At 42.2% G+C, this 22,408-nt stretch overlaps 1 protein-coding gene across 1 annotated transcript; it reads right to left on the bottom strand.

The window, feature by feature from the left end:
- Window positions 1-2,686: 2,686 nt before the first annotated feature.
- On the bottom strand, window positions 2,687-19,259 carry LOC126251617 (general odorant-binding protein 19d-like). Its single transcript, XM_049952157.1, has 7 exons — window positions 19,163-19,259; window positions 14,849-14,924; window positions 10,220-10,272; window positions 8,665-8,700; window positions 8,366-8,480; window positions 5,863-5,933; window positions 2,687-2,872 (listed from the first exon to the last, which is right to left on the bottom strand). Exons 1-7 carry the CDS (start codon window positions 19,214-19,216, stop codon window positions 2,837-2,839), a joined length of 441 nt encoding a protein of 146 aa, XP_049808114.1. The 5' UTR covers window positions 19,217-19,259; the 3' UTR covers window positions 2,687-2,836.
- Window positions 19,260-22,408: the final 3,149 nt, after the last annotated feature.

The following is a 22,408-nucleotide window of genomic DNA, read 5'->3' as shown; positions in this document are numbered from 1 at the left end:
CCCTTTTTTTTGTTTTCCTATTAACTTCCATATTCAGGGATGCTGCAACGGCCTTATGATCACTGATTCCCTGTTCTGCACATACAGAGTCGGAAAGTTCGGGTCTGTTTGTTACCAGTAGGTCCAAGATGTTATCTCCACGAGTCGGTTCTCTGTTTAATTGCTCAAGGTAATTTTCGGATAGTGCACTCAGTATAATGTCACTCGATGCTCTGTCCCTACCACCCGTCCTAAACATCTGAGTGTCCCAGTCTATATCTGGTAAATTGAAATCTCCACCTAAGACTATAACATGCTGAGAAAATTTATGTGAAATGTATTCCAAATTTTCTCTCAGTTGTTCTGCTACTAATGATGCTGAGTCGGGAGGTCGGTAAAAGGAGCCAATTATTAACCTAGCTCGGTTGTTGAGTGTAACCTCCACCCATAATAATTCACAGGAACTATCCACTTCTACTTCACTACAGGATAAACTACTACTAACAGCGACGAACACTCCACCACCGGTTGCATGCAATCTATCCTTTCTAAACACTGTGTGTACCTTTGTAAAAATTTCGGCAGAATTTATCTCTGGCTTCAGCCAGCTTTCTGTACCTATAACGATTTCAGCTTCGGTGCTTTCTATCAGCGCTTGAAGTTCCGGTACTTTACCAACGCAGCTTCGACAGTTGACAATTACAATACTGATTGCTGCTTGGTCCCCGCATGTCCTGACTTTGCCCCGCACCCGTTGAGGCTGTTGCCCTTTCTGTACTTGCCCAAGGCCATCTAACCTAAAAAACCGCCCAGCCCACGCGACACAACCCCTGCTACCCGTGTAGCCGCTTGTTGCGTGTAGTGGACTCCTGACCTATCCAGCGGAACCCGAAACCCCACCACCCTATGGCGCAAGTCGAGGAATCTGCAGCCCACATGGTCGCAGAACCGTCTCAGCCTCTGATTCAGACCCTCCACTCGGCTCTGTACCAAAGGTCCGCAGTCAGTCCTGTCGACGATGCTGCAGATGGTGAGCTCTGCTTTCATCCCGCTAGCGAGACTGGCAGTCTTCACCAAATCAGATAGCCGCCGGAAGCCAGAGAGGATTTCCTCCGATCCATAGCGACACACATCATTGGTGCCGACATGAGCGACCACCTGCAGATGGGTGCACCCTCTACCCTTCATGGCATCCGGAAGGACCCTTTCCACATCTGGAATGACTCCCCCCGGTATCCACACGGAGTGCACATTGGTTTTCTTCCCCTCTCTTGCTGCCATTTCCCTAAGGGACCCCATTACGCGCCTGACGTTGGAGCTCCCAACTACCAGTAAGCCCACCCTCTGCGACCGCCCGGATCTTGCAGACTGAGGGGCAACCTCTGGAACAGGACAAGCAGCCATGTCAGGCCGAAGATCAGTATCAGCCTGAGACAGAGACTGAAACCGGTTCGTCAGACAAACTGGAGAGGCCTTCCGTTCAGCCCTCCGGAATGTCTTTCGCCCCCTGCCACACCTTGAGACGACCTCCCACTCTACCACAGGTGAGGGATCAGCCTCAATGCGGGCAGTATCCCGGGCAACCACAGTCGTAGTCCGATCGGGGGATGCGTGGGACGAGCTGGCCGTCCCCGACAAACCCCCACCCGGACCCCCACAGTGATGCCCTTTGGCAACAGCCTCAAGCTGTGTAACCGAAGCCAACACTGCCTAAAGCTGGGAGTGAAGGGATGCCAACTCAGCCTGCATCCGAACACAGCAGTTGCAGTCCCTATCCATGCTAAAAACTGTTGTGCAAAGAACGTCTGAACTAATCTACAGAGAGCGCAAACAAATCGACAAAATTTAAATGGTTATTAAAATACAAGATTGCCTAGTAAATGCAGTAATGCTGCTACTTGCGCACTGCTGACACACTGCTCGGCGGCGGAAGGAGACTACGCGATTTTACACTATTCAGGTACTAAAATGCGATGCTACAACTCTCAAATACTATAATACGCCCGAAATTTATGAATTAAACAATGCAAGTAGCAAAAACACGCAAAGAAATTAAGAATTAAACTATGTAACAAATGAGTGAGCTAGGAGTATACGACTTGCTGCTGCAGCTGCTTACCCAACGGCGGCAGGGAGCACACTTTACCAACGCAGCTTCGACAGTTGACAATTACAATACCGATTGCTGCTTGGTCCCCGCATGTCCTGATTTTGCCCCGCACCCGTTGAGGCTGTTGCCCTTTCTGTACATGCCCAAGACCATCTAACCTAAAAAACCGCCCAGCCCAAGCCACACAACCCCTGCTACCCGTGTAGCCGCCTGTTGCGTGTAGTGGACTCCTGACCTATCCAAACTTCATTCACAGGGTGGTCATCCAAACACATTAGCTGTTTTCTGCCATGCTGCAGAATCTCGATGTTCACTCGTCTTGCTGCTCTGATACCACACAACCGACTGTCACACTCGTAACACTTCACTGCCAAGACTTGGGTCAGCGGTGCAGGTCACTTGACCAGTTCTACAACTGTGTACAGCGCTCTAAAGCAACCGGTGTGATATTTTTCTGGTGAGCTTATGCTCGTAAATACATGCTTTCATACAACTGGGTTGGTTACCTTGAGATCAGTACTATTACGACAGAGAAATGGTGCCCGAAGAAGAGTACATTTAAAAGGTAGGTATTAAATGAACTACAACTGCATGGCATTCCATATCTACAGTTATTTTTTATTTAGTGAGCACAGAGCAGTACAGATATCAACACTTCTTCTTGTCTGGGTGCCGTCGATGTCATGTGGTGTGGACGCAGATGGTTGCCGGGTCGTCGACTTCAGCATCGTCAGCGTCGTGCCGCGTTTATTCTGACGGGGCGTGCGGGAGGGCAATGTCAAACTGCAAACAAAACAGAGAAATGTCACGTACAACGCAGGTCTCCAATGAAACGCTATTAGTCTGTACAAGAGGTAAAGGGCTAGCTCAGACACCTCATCCCTGTCTTCCATAAAAAAATACGAACAAAATTCTTTTCAGTACTGACAAAGAGTGGGTGTTAAGTAATAATGTGAACATTTTAGTTGCTATAATTGGGTTGTACACCTCTTGGCTATGAATTGTAAGCCGTGTGATTTTTGACAATTTTTCAGCTATTGATCCAACTTTTAATAACTTTGTTATCAGCCACAAGTGTTCGTGAGACGAACGGAAATTGTTGACAAAGAAGTAAATCAGATCTATCTGTATGGCACAGATTTCACTGTGTAGGATTTTACTTCCATAAATATCCATCGATTTCGACTTAGAGTCAACATGAAAACATCGTAAAGTAAACCTGTGACAATTGCTGTTGTAGTAGCCTCTTCAGCTGTTAGCCGGGTGGTTAATTTAAAATACAAACGTCAGCGTAAAGGCGAAATTCCCAGGTGGATGGTATGGTACCACCGGTATAAAGTATGAAAAATGTAACTCCTTGGGGATACGTATTTTATTACATGATGTCCACATTCCAGGTATTTCAAGCACATGTGAACATATATCGTGCAACCAGTATCCACGTCGCAGTGGATATTATTGTTTCGCCTGGTTTTACCTTAATTTTTAGTGAATAATTTATAAACAATTTTGTTTGCCTGTGAACAATTTTTGAGTAGTTTGTAAACATTTTCTTTCATGTCCTAATAACATTCTTACAGTATGTTTCCTATTTCTCGCATAAGATGTGCAATTAAATTAATTATAAAAGACCCCTGCACTATAACTTCGGGAGTATTTGTCCACTTTAGAAGTGCTTGATAAGTTTGATGGATGTAATCAGAGATTACATATTACAAAAATGTAGTTGTTATACACGACATATTACGTCATTCCGTGACATGTTACTAACGAAGGTATTATGATTATGGATTCTGTATCCACTATTCAGTTATATTCTATATTCGTTTTGATCCTACTAAATAATTATTACTTGTTACATAAGCGTTTATGATTTTGATCGCTATTAAACAGCCTTGAGTTTGGAAGCTTATATCGCCGGGAAATATGTTATCACGGTCCACAAAATGATATTGAGTCTTGTTCAGCGTGTGCGCGTTTTGCATAATTTCTTCCTGTTCCGTGTATGCAGTGAAGTCAGCAAATCACAACTGCTATAGGTTCCTTGTTTGTTCGCCTTTTTTCCGTTAAAGACGATACCAGCAGAGTGAAAAATACTCAACGTGACTTCACGTAAAGCTTTTGAAAAGCTGAGTATTCAATAATTACGAAGTATATTGTATTTATGATGCGATGAGAATGCTTTGCGGTTGGAATGTTTTAATTGTTGATTATATGTCTATGAATTGGTCTACGTATGTTCTCATTCATGAAAGTTTGCTTATTAGTCACACTTACACAACACATGCAATGATAGTTACAGCTTCAAAAGTCATCTCGAAACAGTTCTGAGAAACCGAAAAATTATAATTTGTTATCTAAACAAATGATTGTAAATCGCCTACAATGAGGCACAGAGGAAGACTATACTGCGATGTGTGTCAACTAAAGTTCAATTCAGCTTGAACATCCAGGGAGAAAATTTAACACACAATTGTAGAATACACCTACCGGACTGTACACGGCTGAAGAACACTATGAAATAAATAGAAATATTCGATATGGTGAGGAAATCTGACAGAGCATTGGTTGAACTATAATACAACAAAACTGATTTTTATGCTACGTTTGAAATGTTGAAAACAATATACGGTTATCTTTCATAAACAACGTGAGACACTGCAGCTTACAATTTACACAAGCACGTACATATATATGATAGTGCACTGGAGAATGCCTATTTCTGGGCAGTTACATAGTCACGTTGAGGCAACGTGTAATAAGAGATACAAACGGAATCAGCAGCGCTTTTCACCTCGTAATTTGTTTAAGTTTGTGTAAATCAGTTATCACCTAAGTTAAGTCTAATAGATGTCTAACTAAATTACTTACAGTCTTTTGTCACAGGTATGTAAATTACGGAGATATGGGTGCCGCCGTAGTTCATTTCAATCGCATTTCATTCTTCGAAATTTCATAACAGCTTTTGAAGAAATTACATTATTTAGCACTTAGTATTTACCTGATTTGACGATCTCTGTATCTCAGTTTCCAATTTTATTCCAAATCCATTCAATTTCTGACATTCGCCCTTCTTTCATGGCTCTGCAGAAACAAGAGCGGAACTGTTACCGTTGTTAACTGGTGAACTGGAGAACCATCCTTTGGTTACTGTGTCTCTTGCCTATGATTTAATGCATCGGAATTTACAATAGTATAAGTGAAGTTCACACCCGTATATTCGTACGGATTATAGCTACGACAAGAGACTATAAGTTGATCTTTGATGACTTTATTGCAATTAATTTCAGTGAAAAAAGAATTATGACATCTTAAACGGCCTCGTTAATATTTGAAGTGAAAAGATCAGCCGAATGACTGTTCATCTAAATGAAAGAAATCCTCTCATTCAGCTGGTGTGTAGTTTTGAGAATACTATGCTGCCCAGTATGTCAATAGAGGTGATTATTTGATCTGATATTTGTCGCTTAGTGCAATCTTTCACTTTTACCTGTTGTAAGTGACGCATAAATATTTGTTTGGGTAGTAGTTTAGGCATCCTGCATTTTTAAGTGGTGTTTGAAAATGACTTTTGAGTGGAAACCGGACATGGCCGTGAATACACAGCCTGTGAGTGTGACTATCAGCAACATGAGTCTGGTACACGTTATGTGTATTGTTAATATCCTTAGGAAACATCCTTTTATACAGGTGGCAAGAAATTGCATCGAAATGAAGCTGAAAACAGTAAAGTAAATACGCTACGTGTTCGATATTACCCAGCTGGTCCTTACCTCTGGTGCAAACTGCTTGATGCATTCCATGAGCTTCGGGCCGATTCCGCAGGAGTCCGTCTCGCCATCGACTGCAACAAGATTCAGAGCAGTCAGTGAATTGTTGCGTCAGAAACCTGTAATGTCACCATACGACACTATCGATAATGCCCTACACGAGCATATGACATTGCCGGATATATGTGGAACAATCAATAGATGCCCAAGTACAAAACACGGAAAGAGCCACGATAAAAATTTCATATAACAGTGCCTGTTCGTACTTTAAGGAACCGAGTCATGTGTCATGTTAACAACAAGGGAATAGAGGTTTGGTAGCAGAAATGAAATTTATCAGAGCAATATAAGGATACAGTAGATTAGCCAAAATTATGAATTATTACATTAGGGATGAACTGAACATCTACAAATTAAAAAAATAAAATGCATGAAAACAGAACAAAACGGAATGAACGCATTAACAGGATAAGCAGCCAAAGACAGATTAAAACATGCAGCTGCTCTTCATGAGAAAGGTGACAAGACAATCATAAACAATTGTCATCCAGTTTTGTTACTGAAATATTTTTTCAAAATATTCGACAAAGTAATGTACTCAAAGTAGTCACACACTTGAGTGTAAACAATTTAATTAGCATATCACAGTTTGGATTCCAGGATGGCTGCTCGACTGAGAATACTATTTGTACATTCACTCATCAAATAGTGTAAGCCTTAAATAATAAAGTATCGCCATTTTGCATGTTTTAACTACCTTTACCAGGTGTTTTATGGTGTAGATCATATTAATCTCTCGAAAAAATCAAATTTATTGGAACTGATGGAATTATGCACAGTTGGTTTGAATCATACTTGACAAACAGAATGGAAAACGCTGAACTGAATAATTCAGATAACGTCGGCAACGTAGAAAATTTTTGTGACTGTGGAATAGTCTGAAAGGGAGTCCACAGGATTCAATTTTGGAGCCACTCCTATTCTTTAGGTATGTGAATAACCTACCACAAGACATTCAGCAGGCAGAAATGATACTTTTTGGAGGTGATGCTACTGTTATAATAAAACCCATTCGAGGGAAAGCAAGAGAATAGATGGTAAATGATAGTTTCCAAAGAATTATAAAAAATTTCTCGGAGAATGGACTGTCTCTAAATTTTGAAAAAAAAAACTACACTATATTCAGTGTTGTGCAACAAATGCGGTCTTATAAACAACTAATGTAGCATACGAGCAGGAGTCAGTAGATAGCGCTCAGTAGCACATGTTGGCGCACAAACGTCCAGAGGCAGGATAAACAGTTCCAGACGTAATGAATACCTTTCGAGGATACTTTGGCAGGTCCCAAATCGTAGAACAACTCTGCTTGATAGAAATGTGCTTTTCTTTCAGACAGCGTCAAATACAGGCCGTATAGTGTGCCCAAGAAAACGCGAGAAGAAACGTATGCGGCCAGTCACGCAGTCAGTTGAGCAGTATCCAACACAGTTCATTCGCAGAAGAGTAACTGAACTTCGTCAACAATGCGCCACCGTATTAAAAAAGATTTATTACAGGATTTAGTTCGATATTTGTAAGTGAAGTATCAGACAACGTCATGGAGCAGCGAGTTGCAACGTGCAGTATATTGTTGGTACAGTTTGCAAGTGACAAGTCTCGCTCAACAGCGTTATTTTCTGACGAATGTACTTCAGAAAAGTAGGAAGGACAACAGATTTCGAAATAGAGCTTAGTATGAAGGTAAAACGCAGCTCAATTTATCTAACGCATTTGCTGCCTTTAAACTTAATGTATCGTGAACATGTTAGCATGTGTATTTCAGCTGTACCATGACATGCCAGTGTCCAGTTCATCATCGTACCTACGTGTCTACATAACCAACACACAGAGTACGTCTAAGCCTTTGCATCAAACGTTTAGCGGTGATACATCACGCCATGAGGAACAAATTTTGTTAGAGCCGGTATGTACGCTGATGCTTTGTCGGTGATGCTGCCTTTTGTTATTTGTTATACCCCTGAGAAGCATCAAGGCGTAGGTGCTCTGCAGCGTGTCAATGCATTGTGTGTTGCCTACAGGCCAGTCGTCCATTCTGTTTGAAAAGTGTAGTCAGTGTTCCTGATTCGCTTCTAAAATATCTCCCCCCGCTTAAAAACACTTAACGTTTTCTTGTTCAGAATCACTCTGTCAGCTTACTGGCGTAGACAGTATACAGATGCTGCACAACAGGTTAGTAGTCCCTACAGGTTCCGAGAAGTCTCATCATGCCGGGGTCGGTTCATGCTGAACGACACCTAGAGTCGCTGGGGAGCGTAAGCAGACATTTTATCTCCAACAGAAGTTTTCACCATGATGTGATCTATCACTCCTTGACGTTTGATTCAAGGATTGTGAAACGCCCTGGGTAGTATCTACGGACTTAGTATTTTGCCAAAATGACCGGTGGTAAAAGCAGCACGGTAACCTTACACCCTGCTGAGTGGTCTCCTACGTACTGGTGTCTTACCTTCTTGGCTGCATTTGTCAATGAGCTGCATGTGCTTCTCCAGCTCGTCTTTGTCGGACATCTTGGCCGCGGCGTGTTTCTTCGCCTCCTCCTTGTCGAACTTGCCATCCTTAACCTACAAAAAGAAATCACAAATCAGTTACGCTTTTTTTATTTGGCCTTTCAGGCACCTATTCTAAACTTCTTTCATAAAGAATTCGGTAAATCAATGTGCAAGTGATTGAAATTCGCCCAAGATTGTTTAACATTCTTAAGAATAATGTAGTGGAATCACAGACCAGTGGATTGGCAGTACTTACCACTCCAACTTCCTGCAGAACGCACCCCATGAAGCACTGAAAAGATAGAAAAAGTGGAAAAATTATTTTTTGTTGTGTTTCAAACTTCTTTAGGTTGCAATTAATCAAGACCGTGTTTTTAATACTGTAATGTAAAACAACCTAAGAACACGAGAGAGATTTTTGGCTTTGTACTTTTATTTGTTTAGAATACACTAGGCCTTTATTTCTGTCACTGTTGACGATCTATACACAATCGCTCATGAGCTCGTATTCTAGTGCAGTTTGCAAACAGTAATTTCATGCCAGGCTACATACTTGATGTCCACGTTGGAATCACTCTGTTCTCCTTATCTCGCGATATTAACACGAAGTATGAGGAGATTTCGCAGTAGTTACGAAATACACATTCTCTGAACTACATTTCTCAAATCCGTCCCAGTCTGACATCAGAAAATTCTTTTCATTAAGCAGGGCTTGCACGAGATGTAGCCCTATGCTGCTTGTGACTACGGTAGTATTCATATTTGAAGATATAATTGCAACTATACTTGTAATGCTGGAAACCCGAACTGGTATAGCAACGTATTCTTGGTAGCATCACGGTTAACCACCCTTCCATTTCATTTACGTATGCTACCCGGGAAAACAACTGCCTACATGTTTCTGTTGGTGCACAGATCGCAATAGCTTTGTCAGTGTGAGAACATTATCCCCGTGGAATATTCAGTCGAAGTGAGGTATCTGGTTTTCAGAGTAGCATAGTAGGACGATGGCTTCGTACAAACTGAGTTTCCCAGTGGAACTTTTTAGCATCACGACACAGAGCTCATGCCTAACGTACAATAGTCCTTTGAACTTTCCCATTCCCAGTTACTTTTAGGTGTCGCGGATGAATGGATCACAAAAGTTTCTAGTAACATTTTTCTTCCTTTTTGAGGAACTGCGTAGCCCCAGAGTTCTCCCACATAAGTTCTGTCTCACATTTGCGTTCCCGTGGTAAAAGTCACATATTTATTCCATTTTGTACCGGATATGATTCTCACGACAAATTATTTGGCAGAAGCCACAAATCACAGTTATTTTCATCCCAGTGTCTCGCACAAAGGAGGCTGTTCATGTTCAGTTTTTATTTCACTCCCCCCCCCCCCCCCTCGTATTTAGGACGAAATACTAGTCACTTTAGATATCTCTGATTTTGCTGTATCGACCGAAGCGCAGCGTTAATTAGGACAATTAACTCGCGTTTTGGATGACGATGGCTCCAGTACCAGTCTTTGGTTTTCCGCGCTTTCCTAAATCTCTTACGATAAATGCCGAAATGACTCCCTGGGAAAGATACATAGACGGCTGTGTGACCTACTCCGAGTATGTACTCCGTCCCTGATGACGGCATCACTGACTGGACGTAAATCGTAAAGCTCACTGTAAGTTATGCCGGATTTCGCGATAGTTTTTGCAATCAGAAATTATTTGGAACAAATAAAGATGTGTGAATCGGTAGGAACAAGGGCGACCGTTTTCTTTAATGTGCTGCTGCAAGCAGATATCGGAGGTTTATCTGAAAGGATCTTACCTTGCCGTGTTCGCTCTCTGGAACCGTCATCATCATGATTCCTTTCAGCTCATCTGAAAAAGAAGTACATAATTTATAAGTTTATGATTTTCGATTCACTAACAATGAGAGCAAAGTATTTCACGGAAATATCATTTGTTCCTAAGTACTTGGTTTTAAGGAGTTCTAACGCAAAAAAATCTAAACCAAGACATGCGTCCGCACTTTGATGGACTGATAAATTGCAGAATCCTTGAGATATTATCAACAAGACTTTTCCAGTAATTTGTGTAGCAAACTACTTTTACCAGGAAGGCAACGTAAAACACGCCAGAGTCCCAAAGATAAGCGTAATAACGAAAAGAGGACATACTACCTTATCAGAAAGTCGGAAGGATTACTGAATACGCCACAGCTTAATCACAAGATATTTGGGATGCGACAGTTCCCGAAATGTAATGCTAGAAAACTCTGACAGCTAAGATTTACAATTATAAGAAAATAACACAACTGGGCAATGTCCTACAGAGCAAAAAAAGCTTTTAGTAAGGGACATGGTTACCCCTAACAGCGGAGTGGCATGCCATCTATGAGATGATTCAAGAGCTGCCTTGATGGTCGATCCGATTCCTAAGCAAGAGGGATGCCGATGTCTGGAAATGTCAGTGGTGGAAGCTGACGGGATGCATTTCGCCTCCCTAATGTATCTCAGGAGTGATCTCTAGGAATCAAATCCGGAGACGCCACTGGCCAGTCCTTGCGATGGATATCTCCAGCTTCAAGAAAGTCATCCTCCAGACCAGATCGATACGGACGGGCGTTACTGCCTATAAAGAGGAAGTCCGGGCCAACTTCACCTCTGAAAAGGCGAACATGCGGTAGAAGCACTTCATCTCTGTACCTCATCTCTGTACCCTGCTCGTTTACAGTATCCCTTCGACCACCAACGAAGATGTATAGCTCAGTACGGCCATTCAGCATGATGCTTCCCAGCAGCATGACGCAATCATCACCAAACCGATCTCTTTCCACGATATTCCTTAGTTTATATCGGCTACCAGCAGGTCCTCTCCAAAGTAATATGCGACAAGAGAAGCAGGATTCATCTGGGAACAGCACATTCCTCCATTCATTCATGGTCCAGTTTGAATGCTCCAGACTTGGTGCAGTGGGCAGAATGCGCATGATCGGATGACTGGCAAACAGCCCTATTGTTCTGAGCCTCAGATAGGCATTTAGTCGGGAAACTGCAACTCCCGAGGCAGCTGCACGCTCTACATCCAGCCGTGTTGCCAGTGTGCTCCTCTTGGTCGACCTTGTACAGACCTGAGACGACCGATACCTGTGTTTCGAAACCGTCCCCAAAACCTCGAAATGACACTTTTTGGCATATGCAAGCTTACTGAGACTTCCCTCTGTGTCTGGTCTAGCTTCAGGCGACCGAGTATTCCACCCTGCAAAACAGGGTCCAAATGGCGTCTCTGTGTCATTACTTCTGAACTTCACCAAGAGACTACGCTCTGCTTACTATGAACGGACAAACAATATTGTGACATAAGTGGTCTCATCGACTGTTAGTGTTTACCTATCTTTTTACGCTGCTATTCACAGCAGAGAGTAGTCATTTCATATGCAGAGCAAACAAGTGAGTTTCGTACGTAAATATGTACGACGATGTCGGGTGACTGCTCACCTTTTCTCTTTTTCCTATTTTCCTGTTTTCGTTATTATGCTTTTGACACCACAGCGTACATCATGCGCGACAAAAGTATCAATCACCAAGTTTTATAAAGGGAGGCTTGCGCATAGGAGATTACCACGTTTAATACGAATTCCGTATCTTTTCTCTATGATCATTAGCTTTAATTATGTCTGGTGAGACAGCGATCGAATTAGAGCAATAGATAGCAAAATGCTATGTTTTTAGGCGAGTCGTGCAAACGGCCGTTCATATGGGGGAATCATTGATCAGAAAACAGGGGTTGAAGTCGAAACATGTCCTTCAGCACGTAGGTTTCGTGACAAATCATTCTTCATGTCTCTGCTACGTCGGAAATGTCTTTATGACATTCGTACTCTCGAACCCTGCCGTCGAGTCTACCAGAGCACTACGCTTCGTAGTTTTGGAAAAAGAATTATCTAATTAGAAGTGAAGACGCAAGTGCTTTACTATTTGAGGGCTTTGTTGTTAGACTTCCAAGTTTGTAATGTAAAATTAGGCATCATCGTGATCTGAAAACAAGTGATGGTTGATAGCGTGGGGTTGGATTTAAGATATTATAACTCTCATTCGCACTTGTTTTCCTAATTGTGGAAGGGGCAACGTTGGTGACCGCATCTTATAATTGTACGATATGAATTAAAGCAAAGGAAAGAAGTGAAGAACGGATGTGGATATACAAGTACTAAATCTACATCTAAACTCTGCTAGCCACTTTACGTGCTTAGCAGAGTTCGGCAGCATGTCGTGTTTTGTGGATTGAAGTCATATTCAGTTAATAATCATCTAACATATTCTTTCAGTGGTAGAGTGACGTTGACTATAAAAATTTTGTAAGAGGGACGCTATCCGCGAGACTACTTTGGTTGTCTCAGACGCTCACTCATGGAAGACGACAACTAGGTGAAATCACATAGCGGGGGGGGGGGGGGGGGGGTGTTTGTAAATACTTCGAGCTGTCATGAGGAGATGTTTGCAAAATCACCAGCCTTCAGTGGAGGATCTCGTGAACTTCTTTATCTTATATTTATCTATATCAGGACGTCATAATTTTTATATGAATTAGTTAATCCAGTTTTACTTTGACGATATAAGCCATCGACTTTTATTTGGTGTGCAAACATAAATAATCGTGCCAATACTGGCAGAACACGCTGCTGAAACGAAAGTATTATTCTTCATACTACTTTCATGTTTATTTCAGAAAAATAATGACGCAGTAATAACTTTTTAGTCGACAGACGTATCAACCTGTATGTATTTATATCACTAAGAAACAGTATGGAAGTAACACTGGCGGTGCTAATTTCTTATGCACTGGAATCTTGGAAGAGCGCTATGACTCCAACGTCCACGCAAGAAAAAATGCCAGATGTATTCTACGCTTCCCCTTTTTTTGTAGTTCATGGTAAGTTCAAACTAAGATAAGACAGAATATCGTCAGTGTATTACATGATAAATCCATGGTTTACTGCGTCAAGAAAAGTAGTAAGGGAATGATATCATATTGGACACATTTTCTTTCGAAGCATGCGAAATTTGTCACCAGCCCCTGGTTTGCAGCCTGGTATTTCTAAATCAGTTACGCATTATATTATATATGATTTATTATCATTAGATAAGGAAAAAATCAACTGTTCCAAGAAATTTGAAAGAAAGATAACTAGGAAACGTCCTTAAGAAGTAATTTTTTCATAGCGACGAAACATTTCATGTCAACGGATGCTTACGTCAACGTAACCGAAACAACTGGCTTCGCAGCAAACGTAGCTGATAAACTACACAGTCCGCCAAAAGTGAAAATGTGTGGGTCCTGTAGTGCCAATTACACAAACAATGTCGGGTCCTACTTTGCAGAAAGAACTATCGTGAATGCAGCCTTCGTGAATATGCTGCAGCAGTTGGCTTTATTAATTCTGAAGACAGACGAATAGGGTTAAATACAATCTTCTTCGGCTTCCATCCACGTATGTGGTTCAAACTCTCCGAGCCTTCAGTCTAATACCGCCAGACCATATTACCCATGGCCTCGCAGTCGGGGATATTCGGCTGGGAACTACCAGTTCTGGATGGAGCCCAGCTACCCATTTGGGGCTATTTGATAGGAGTAGGTTATTTCGGAACCGGAATCCACTCTCTCTCTTTCCTTCGTTCCGTAAACATCCGTAACAAACATACTCTTCAGAAGTTCCCTGCACAGCATCCACGTCTTATATACCAAAACCTGACACGTCATTCCCAGGTGGTAGAAAGACGTGGACGAGAAACCCGTCTTGTATAAGACATTGCCGAGAAAGTAGCGATCGTAGTAACGTTTGTGATTGTGGGACTAAACTAGTGCGCGACTGCTACGGTCGCAGGTTCGAATCCTGCCTCGGGCATGGATGTGTGTGATGTCCTTAGGTTAGTTAGGTTTAAGTAGTTCTAAGTTCTAGTGGACTGATGACCACAGATGTTAAGTCCCATAGTGCTCAGAGCCATTTGAACTAAACTAGTGTTCGAAAGGGATGATAATTCAAATCTCTGAGCAGCCTTCCTCATGTAGGTTCCACATGAAATCCCAAAATAACTTCATTTTAACGTGGGGATGCTTTGTTTAACATGGCGCAGCCGGTTACTAGGTTGAATTACTGATCGACTGATGACTTGAGAGTCGACGCGACCTCAGCTCTGTCTTCCTTACTTTCTTACGAGAATGAAGGAGAAGGGGATAAAGGGAAAAGATGCTGTTCCATGTAATTTCCTCGGTTCATTACTAAGTGTGGAATTATTGAACACACAGCCGAAGTAGTAAACAGGAATATCGTGAAATAATGAAACTTCTCGGGCGAAACACCTAGAACTAAGCACTTGATTTACTCTTATATCCCTTCTCTAGCATGACTTCCTCTGTGCAGAGAAAACTCTAAACGCTTCCGCATGTGCCTTACCTTCAGTGGGCTCATGTTCTGCCTTGCATTTGTTAACGATCTCCATGAATTCAGGAGTCATCTCCATCGCCGATACCTGGGAACAGATCGAAGAATTCAGTCAGAATACGTTAAATAAAAACGTTTTAAATCTTATGTAACAGGCACATAAGAAAATGGTGGCCCCCAATAAGCTACAAAAATAGATCTGTCTTCGTTTCGCCAGTGTCATAAATAAAATCAGATATTCTAGAAAAGGACTCCTTAGAAGCCGTAACTAAAAATGAAATAGTCGATGGTCACACACAATATTTCTGTGGCGTACTATACAAAGATGAGAGAAACACGTTAGACGTAAATGTGTAAAAATCATTAATGACCAAGTGTCAGCCAATAGCGGCATAGTAGTAATACAACATCCGCTAAGTGAGTGATAAAAACCACAAGCCGTCGTGGACCTGTCATATGCCCCTTGGAAAAAGCTAAATTTCTTTTGTGCTTTTGATTTCTCGAAATTTAAAATAATATAATGTGTTCTGCATGTTATCAACGTTTTACTCTATTCGCAAACTTGAGTAGTTCTCAAGTATTTTACGTAGTAGATACTACTTTTTTAGTCTATTAACGCCGAATCTGCACTAGCTGATCGGTGACATCTATAATTTTATGAGTGGGATCACGAAACTGGGTGCTGCTGTACTACCCAAGTACAGATTAACTCGAAGTTGCAACTTAAAACTGAACCTGCAATTCGGCGAGGTAGTGATTAATAACTCTTGATGAAGCTGCAGCAGTTTTCTATCAAAACGTGACTAAGACTTGGCAACCTCGAACGAGGTACTTATACGGCTGTTTTGAAATTAGGAACGTCCTGTTTTGGGAATAATGATTTTGATAACAATAAATACAACCATTAATTTTTAATACTATAACAGGATCTACCTTTGTGCTTGTGAGGAAATATTATTTGCAACTCTCAGATTCATATCGTTACATATACCAAATCGTCAAACTTTATGACAAAATGAGATAACACGGTAGCTAGTCACATTCTGAGAACTAAACAGCTCGAAAAATACGTATAACACACGAGAACTGCGTAATAATGAACTGATGCTCAACTGATAATTTTATACACGTCCTCCCTTTCTCGTTTGGTATCGAATGTGAAATTCTGTTAGCATCGTCTTAGAACACTGTAATAAGGAACGCTTGGGAGCATCTGTAGTCAGTAATTAAGCTCAAAACTGCTTACAGTGAACTAAAATATTACCCCAAAGTTATTTTTTCTCGATTTCATGTAGAAACAGTCACCCATTATAAACTGTTAGGTATCCTTGACTTATGGAGGGTCCTTTGCATCGAACAAAAAAGAAACAGTCACAGATAAAATATTGAGTGTCCTTAACTAATTCAAGCTCAAAAATTTCTGCAAGCATGCCATTGTACTCGTATTATCCTGATTCTCTTTTCCGATACTGCCTGAGTGCTATTGTGTAACTGGGTAAGTACAATAAATGTCTCACAAGGTGATAAAGTAATGGTCGTTTGACGAAACATTGAACACTGCCTTTAACAGGTACCAAGAGTTCTTCTCGTAATTTTTAAAAGAGTGTTAAAGTTTTGGCATCCAGATTTCTGAAGAGTGAATATTGGGAGTAAATTCGTAACACACACGTTTGTAAGGAGTAATTCAATGGGTACTTGGAAGTTCAGAAGGATCTGATATTAGCTTACTAGCTTTTTACTGTTATCGAAATGTACACGACCGCCCAAGAAGATCCGAGACTGACTTTATTCCTGGCGGATAAACGATGTCAACTGCGATTCCTATGGTGGCACCTTGAACTATCTGCTGCAAACAACAGATGAGCATTCGATCAGTCACTTGTCAACAGGCAGTGTTAGGTAGTGGGTGTGCGCTGTTGTGTGTCAACGTTGTTGTCACAAGTCACAATGGGGCAACACCCTGAATCAGGTGTTCAAGATTTTCTCCGAAATGTTTTACAGAAGAGAAAAGTGTGTGAAAAGTTTGCCCCGCAAACTTTGACTCCAAAACAAAAATAATGACTTGTGGACGCCTGCCGCGAGTTGACTAGAATGCAAAGTCATCACATGTGGCGAGACTTGGTGTTATCAATATGAACCAACAAGGGGATGACAAATTGCAGAAGTTCACATGAAGGTCAACGATTTGACGACTTAATTGTCTTTCAAGCCACTGTAACACGCGAGGTGAACAACATTCCAAAGACAAATTTTCCTTGTCGTAACAACATCCCAAAGAAGAACATGTGTTACAGTTTCACATTGTTGTATGAACGTTCTGCGCGTTGCACCCAAGTGTGGGAGAGTATGTAGAATACCAAAAAATTTTCTCTGCTTTCTATTAAACAAGTCCGAAACTTTTTGAAATGACTGGTATACTGTAAATACGCAAGTTTCTTTCGCAACGAGCAGCACAGTAACATTTCGGCGTTCATAATAGATTATGGATGAGCATTTCGAATCCAGCCCATTACCATGGGCCACTGACATTACTTTTGTGTTTTGTTTGTAACTGCACTGCCACCTCATCACAAAAGCTATATTTTTTAAAGGTGAGAAAACCGGAAAATTACCAACAGAACTGGACAGGTGCTAGTAGCACTCGTGTACTGAGGGCTCCGTAATTATATATATATATATATATATAGTTCATCCATTCTCAGAATGGAGGATATTGAAAATGGAGGGTATTGACGACTTTTGACTGTTATCGACATCTGTACTGGCAAGACATCATTCGCAGGGGATTCCAGGACTTCCGAGAATGTTGTAATTTCACTTTTCATGTCGGATAATAAATGACAAAAGATATATCTTTTTCTTATGATATAATTACAAATTCTTTTGGATTTTTCCCTTTACTTGTGCTGTGAAATGTTTCATCTTGCCAAATTTCATGATTGTAGGTCAACGGGAAGTACCCCACCGGTTTTGATGGCTGAGCTTGCGAGTATCAAAATATGTGAAGTGAATGGCCGTATCTTTTGATTGCATTTTCTTAGAAACTTAATACGCCGCTAAATGCCATAAATTTCAACTTGCCACGTTGTTGAGAAAACGGGGGGTTTGACAGATCGACGAACAGAAAGATAACAAATGGCGAAAGACTTTTTTTCTTAAGATACCATTACAAATCATCAGGTTTTTCCTTTGATTTTAGTGTGAAACCGTTCTTAGCAAATTTAATGATTCTAGGTCAACGGGAATTACGATGTAGGTTTTGATGGGTTGCTCATTAGTGTGAGGGTTGTCAGTCATACGCTGCAAGACCATCTGGGTTATTGCCTCGGTGTGTTCTACTGTTAGGACGATCCGGTGCGGACTGGACCTGAGAACTATAAGAAAATTAAAATGTTTCGTATTATGTGCATAACAAAGACTGTGTTGCACTGTAACGGGTGCAAAATTAATACGCAGTGTAATATTGGCGACTGACTGAAAAACTTCTCTTTTTTTTACTTCGCCTTAATAGGTGATATAAATTTTAACTTTATACGTGTACCAGTGCCTGATAAAAAGGGGTTTGAACAGTCGGTCAGTTAGACAGATAGGCTGACGGACAGACAGCAGAGTGATTTTGTGTGTTTCGTCTTTATCGATTGAGGTATGGAACCCTGCAGATAAAAAAAAAGTAACGAAACCTTCATCGGAAAGGGCAAGAATACCTAAGCCGTGAAGTGAAGAAGAAGAAAGCTTCATTTGGTTGCAGATCCTGACCTATATAAAGCTAAATAACACAGTTGCTGAATTCTGGCACGGCAAACAAGTCGGGTACACTAAAGATAAGGAAATCAAAGGCTTAAGTAAAACGTCTCTGACTTATTGCCTGGCACTAGGCAGGGACAGCACGTTAACTCTTTACCAGACTAGTAGTTGCGTACGAGTGCATGTATACTTAAGGTGCCAACGGCCTTGCTGCAGTGGCAACACCAGTTCCCGTAAGATCACAGAAGTTAAACACTGTATGGCTTGGCTGGCACTTGGATGGGTGACCTCCGAGTCCGCCGACTGCCGAGGCAAGCAGGGTGCACTCAGCCCTTGAGGCCAATAGAGGAGCTATTTGACTGAGAAGTAGCGACTCCGTTCACGAAAACTGGCAGTGCCTGGGAGAGGGGTGTGCTGACCATATGTCCCTCCATATCGGCATACAGTGACGCCTATCGGCTGAGGATGACACGGCGGTCGGTCGGTACCGTTGGGCCTTTCGAGGCCTGTTCGGACGGAGTTTATTTAAGTACTACATTAAGTAAGGATGTCGACAGGACTTGCAGCCAGCAAGGTACTCACGACGGCGACGAACACGAGGAGCGCGGCTCCAGTGGCGGCTGCGGAGGTCCTCATGGCGCGGTGGCGGGTTGGCGAGTCTGCAGCACCGCCGGATGGGGCCGCTCTTATAGCGGCGCGGCGGGGGCGGCACTGGCGTGACGCAACGCAGCCTTGTGCCGCGAGCTGTCGCCGTGGGAACCGGCGGGGTGTCGCCCGTGAGCTCATCCGCAAGGTAGCATCCCACACCTCGTCCGGGATGCTTCCGGCCTTACTGCTACACAGGCTTTCCCCAGCTGGGTCAAGGACACCTTTGCAGACTCTTCCTAGTAATATACGTACGGTACCGTTCAGGTTCAATCTGATCTTGTCACGGTGAAAGCTCATAGTTAAAGGCTGCAAACCACTCGCTCATTAGTGTGAGGGTCGTCAGTTCAAATCAAATGGCTCTGAGCACTATGGGACTTAACAGCTGAGGTCATCAGTCCCATAGAACTTAGAAGTACTTAAACCTAACTGACCTAAGGACATCACACACATTCATTTCCGAGGCAGGATTCGAACCTGCGACCGTAGCGGTCGCGCGGTTCCAGACTGAAGCGCCTAGAACCGCTAGGCCACTCCGGCCGGCTGGTCGTCAGTTATAGGCTGCTAAACTATCCGGGTTATTCCCTCGGTGTGTTCTACAGTTACTACGATCCGGTCCGGATTGGACCTGAGAACTATAACGAAATTAAAATATTTCGTATTAACTGCATAATAAAGACTGTGCTGCACTGTAATGGGTGCAATATTAACAGGCAGTGTAATATTGCCGACGAAGCCTCGAAATTAGCATGTGTAAGGCCAGCAGACTAAGTTCATTGATCACGGATCCAGAAGTCATGAAATTGTGCCAGCAACAGCTGCAACTTGAAATGCAGTACAGGACAGGAAGAACTTCAAATGGAAAAGCAGGCAGAACAAGAAGAACTATAAAAGCAAATTCTCGACATAAACAGCAGTAACAGCTTATGATATAGCAGGTCATCAGTCCAGAAGAGCATCCACCACCACCATTCGCCCCATTTCATCCAGAAGACGAATAACGGGACTCACAGTACACACCTCTACAGTTGCACTTTTAGGCGAGTAGCATAACCAACGTTCAGATTGCTTTTCCACTAATAATCCCCAAATACTGTGTCTTCTACAAAACTTACGTCCCCCGAAAAACCTACGTGTTTAGATTTGTCTAAAATCCGTAGTTAGCTCTCTAAGTAAGCTGCAACCACATGTTGCAGCAGCTAGGCTCGTAAGTTTCATTGTCGCAAGAAGTCGCATCATTCCATACGCTGGAAGGGCAGCTGATCTCAAATCACTAACAATAATACTGTAGTATGGCCCACACACTTGTTGCAAGTCTTTCAGCTGGACACCACTTCGGCGACTTCCGTGTACCGGAGCCGACGCTGTTCGCAGGCAGTCACCCTTTCAAACAGAAACCGAACACGTGGTTTTGGGAGGGCCTTTCACGACCTGACTCGTCGCGAGTAACCCCTTGGTCACAACTACTATTCCTAAAATGTAATAAAAGTGTATGCATTATCGTAATCTGTAGACTTCGAACTGTGTGTTGTCACTTTGTGATATATTCACTACATTCCATCGTTGCCTGACTGTTACAGCAAGCAGTTTTCATGGGTATACTGAAAACAAAACAGTCACGATTGCAAAGTTATTTTTATTTGAAAATAAAGTTTTTTACTGTGTTAGGCATCACCAGATTACGTAAAACTATCAAATTAAGTTCAAAGGATTGACAAAAGTCAGTCAAATGAAGTTCCTTTTAATTATTCTGACGACCGGATTTTCATCCAGACAGTTTTATGTGGATGTGGTTGACATAGAGCTTTGTTAGTCGGCGCAATGAACTTCGTTTGACAGTTCCACATAATCTGATGATTCTTAACCACGGTGAAAAGTGTAATTTTTAAATAACAATTACTTTGCAACTGTCTTATTTTCAACATAACATTGTGATGTCGTTAACTTCTATCACGCGAACACAGGCTACTTTTTTGGGCCATCGGTCTTGTGGATGGTCTGACGAAACCAACCATAATTTTCTCTCCCCTGCCAAACTCTTCCACTCTGACTCGCACTTACACCCAATATTTGTTGGACATATTCAAATTTCTTTTTCCCCTGCACTTTCTTACCTCTATCGATCGTTTTGTGGCGACTAGTTCAGATAACTATATGAAAGAAAAAATAAAAACGCTCTATATTTTATTTCATTACGATTATTATTATTATTATTAATATTATTAGTGTTACCGTTATCATCAGCCGGCCGGAGTGGCCGAGCGGTTCTAGGCGCTACAGTCTGGAACCGCGCGACTGCTACGGTCGCAGGTTCGAATCCTGCCTCGGGCATGGATGTGTGTGATGTCCTTAGGTTAGTTAGGTTTAAGTAGTTCTAAGTTCTAGGGGACTGATGACCTCAGAAGTTAAGTACCATACTGCTCAGAGCCATTTGAACCTTAGCATCATTCAGCGCATCAACTTCAGGGTTCTCAACAATAACAATATCTACAATTACCTGTGTTACAAATGTATTTTGCATCCGTCACATCTCTACGAACCTTCTCTCTCACCCCCTCCCCGCCTCTCTCTCTCCCTTTCTTTTCGTTCCTTTTCCTCTCCCGTGCCACTTCTTCAACTCAGACGACAGTTATACCCACAACAACTTGTAGGATATATAGCTACAGGTCGTGAACAAAAATTTAGTAATATCAGAAACTCAGCACGTTACTATGCCTAATAGGGTCTAGGAAAACAGGTGTCACTCAAAGCAGGTTTCAGTCGTTGTCTCGGGATGCATAAATACAGGTCCTGTATCGTTTCCAAGTGAACCTTACAATTCGTCCAGCAAAATGTCGGCAAGTTCAGTTCAAATGGTTCTAAGCGCTATGGGATATAACATCTGAGGTCATCAGTCACCTAGACTACTTAAGCCTAACTAACCTAAGGACATCACACACATCCATGCCCGAGGCAGGATTCGAACCTGCAACCGTAGCAGCAGCGCAGTTCCGGACTCAAGCGCCTTGAACCGCTCGGCCACACTGGCCGGCAAGTTGAGTTAATGATGATGGAGGTGGATAGCGATCGCGCACACTTCTCTACGAAATAGACTACAAAGACTCAATAATATTGGGATCTGGTGACTGTGGTGGCAAGGGGAGATGTAACAGTTCATCTTCGTGCTCACACAACCAGTCCTGG

The sequence above is a fragment of the Schistocerca nitens genome, chromosome 4, assembly GCF_023898315.1.
Source record: "Schistocerca nitens isolate TAMUIC-IGC-003100 chromosome 4, iqSchNite1.1, whole genome shotgun sequence".
NCBI lineage: Eukaryota > Metazoa > Arthropoda > Insecta > Orthoptera > Acrididae > Schistocerca > Schistocerca nitens.
Note: the sequence above shows the minus strand (reverse complement) of the source record. Positions and strands in the feature narration are given on the sequence as shown.

Bases quoted from the DNA above. Each gene is read 5' to 3' on its own strand.
- LOC126251617 (XM_049952157.1), bottom strand. From the start codon at position 19,216: ATGAGGACCTCCGCAGCCGCCACTGGAGCCGCGCTCCTCGTGTTCGTC. The intron at 14,925-19,162 runs GTGAGTACCTTG...ATCTGTTCCCAG, and splicing joins TCCTCGTGTTCGTCGCCGTC to GTATCGGCGATGGAGATGAC. The intron at 10,273-14,848 runs GTAAGGCACATG...CTTCTTTTTCAG, and splicing joins AGAACATGAGCCCACTGAAG to ATGAGCTGAAAGGAATCATG.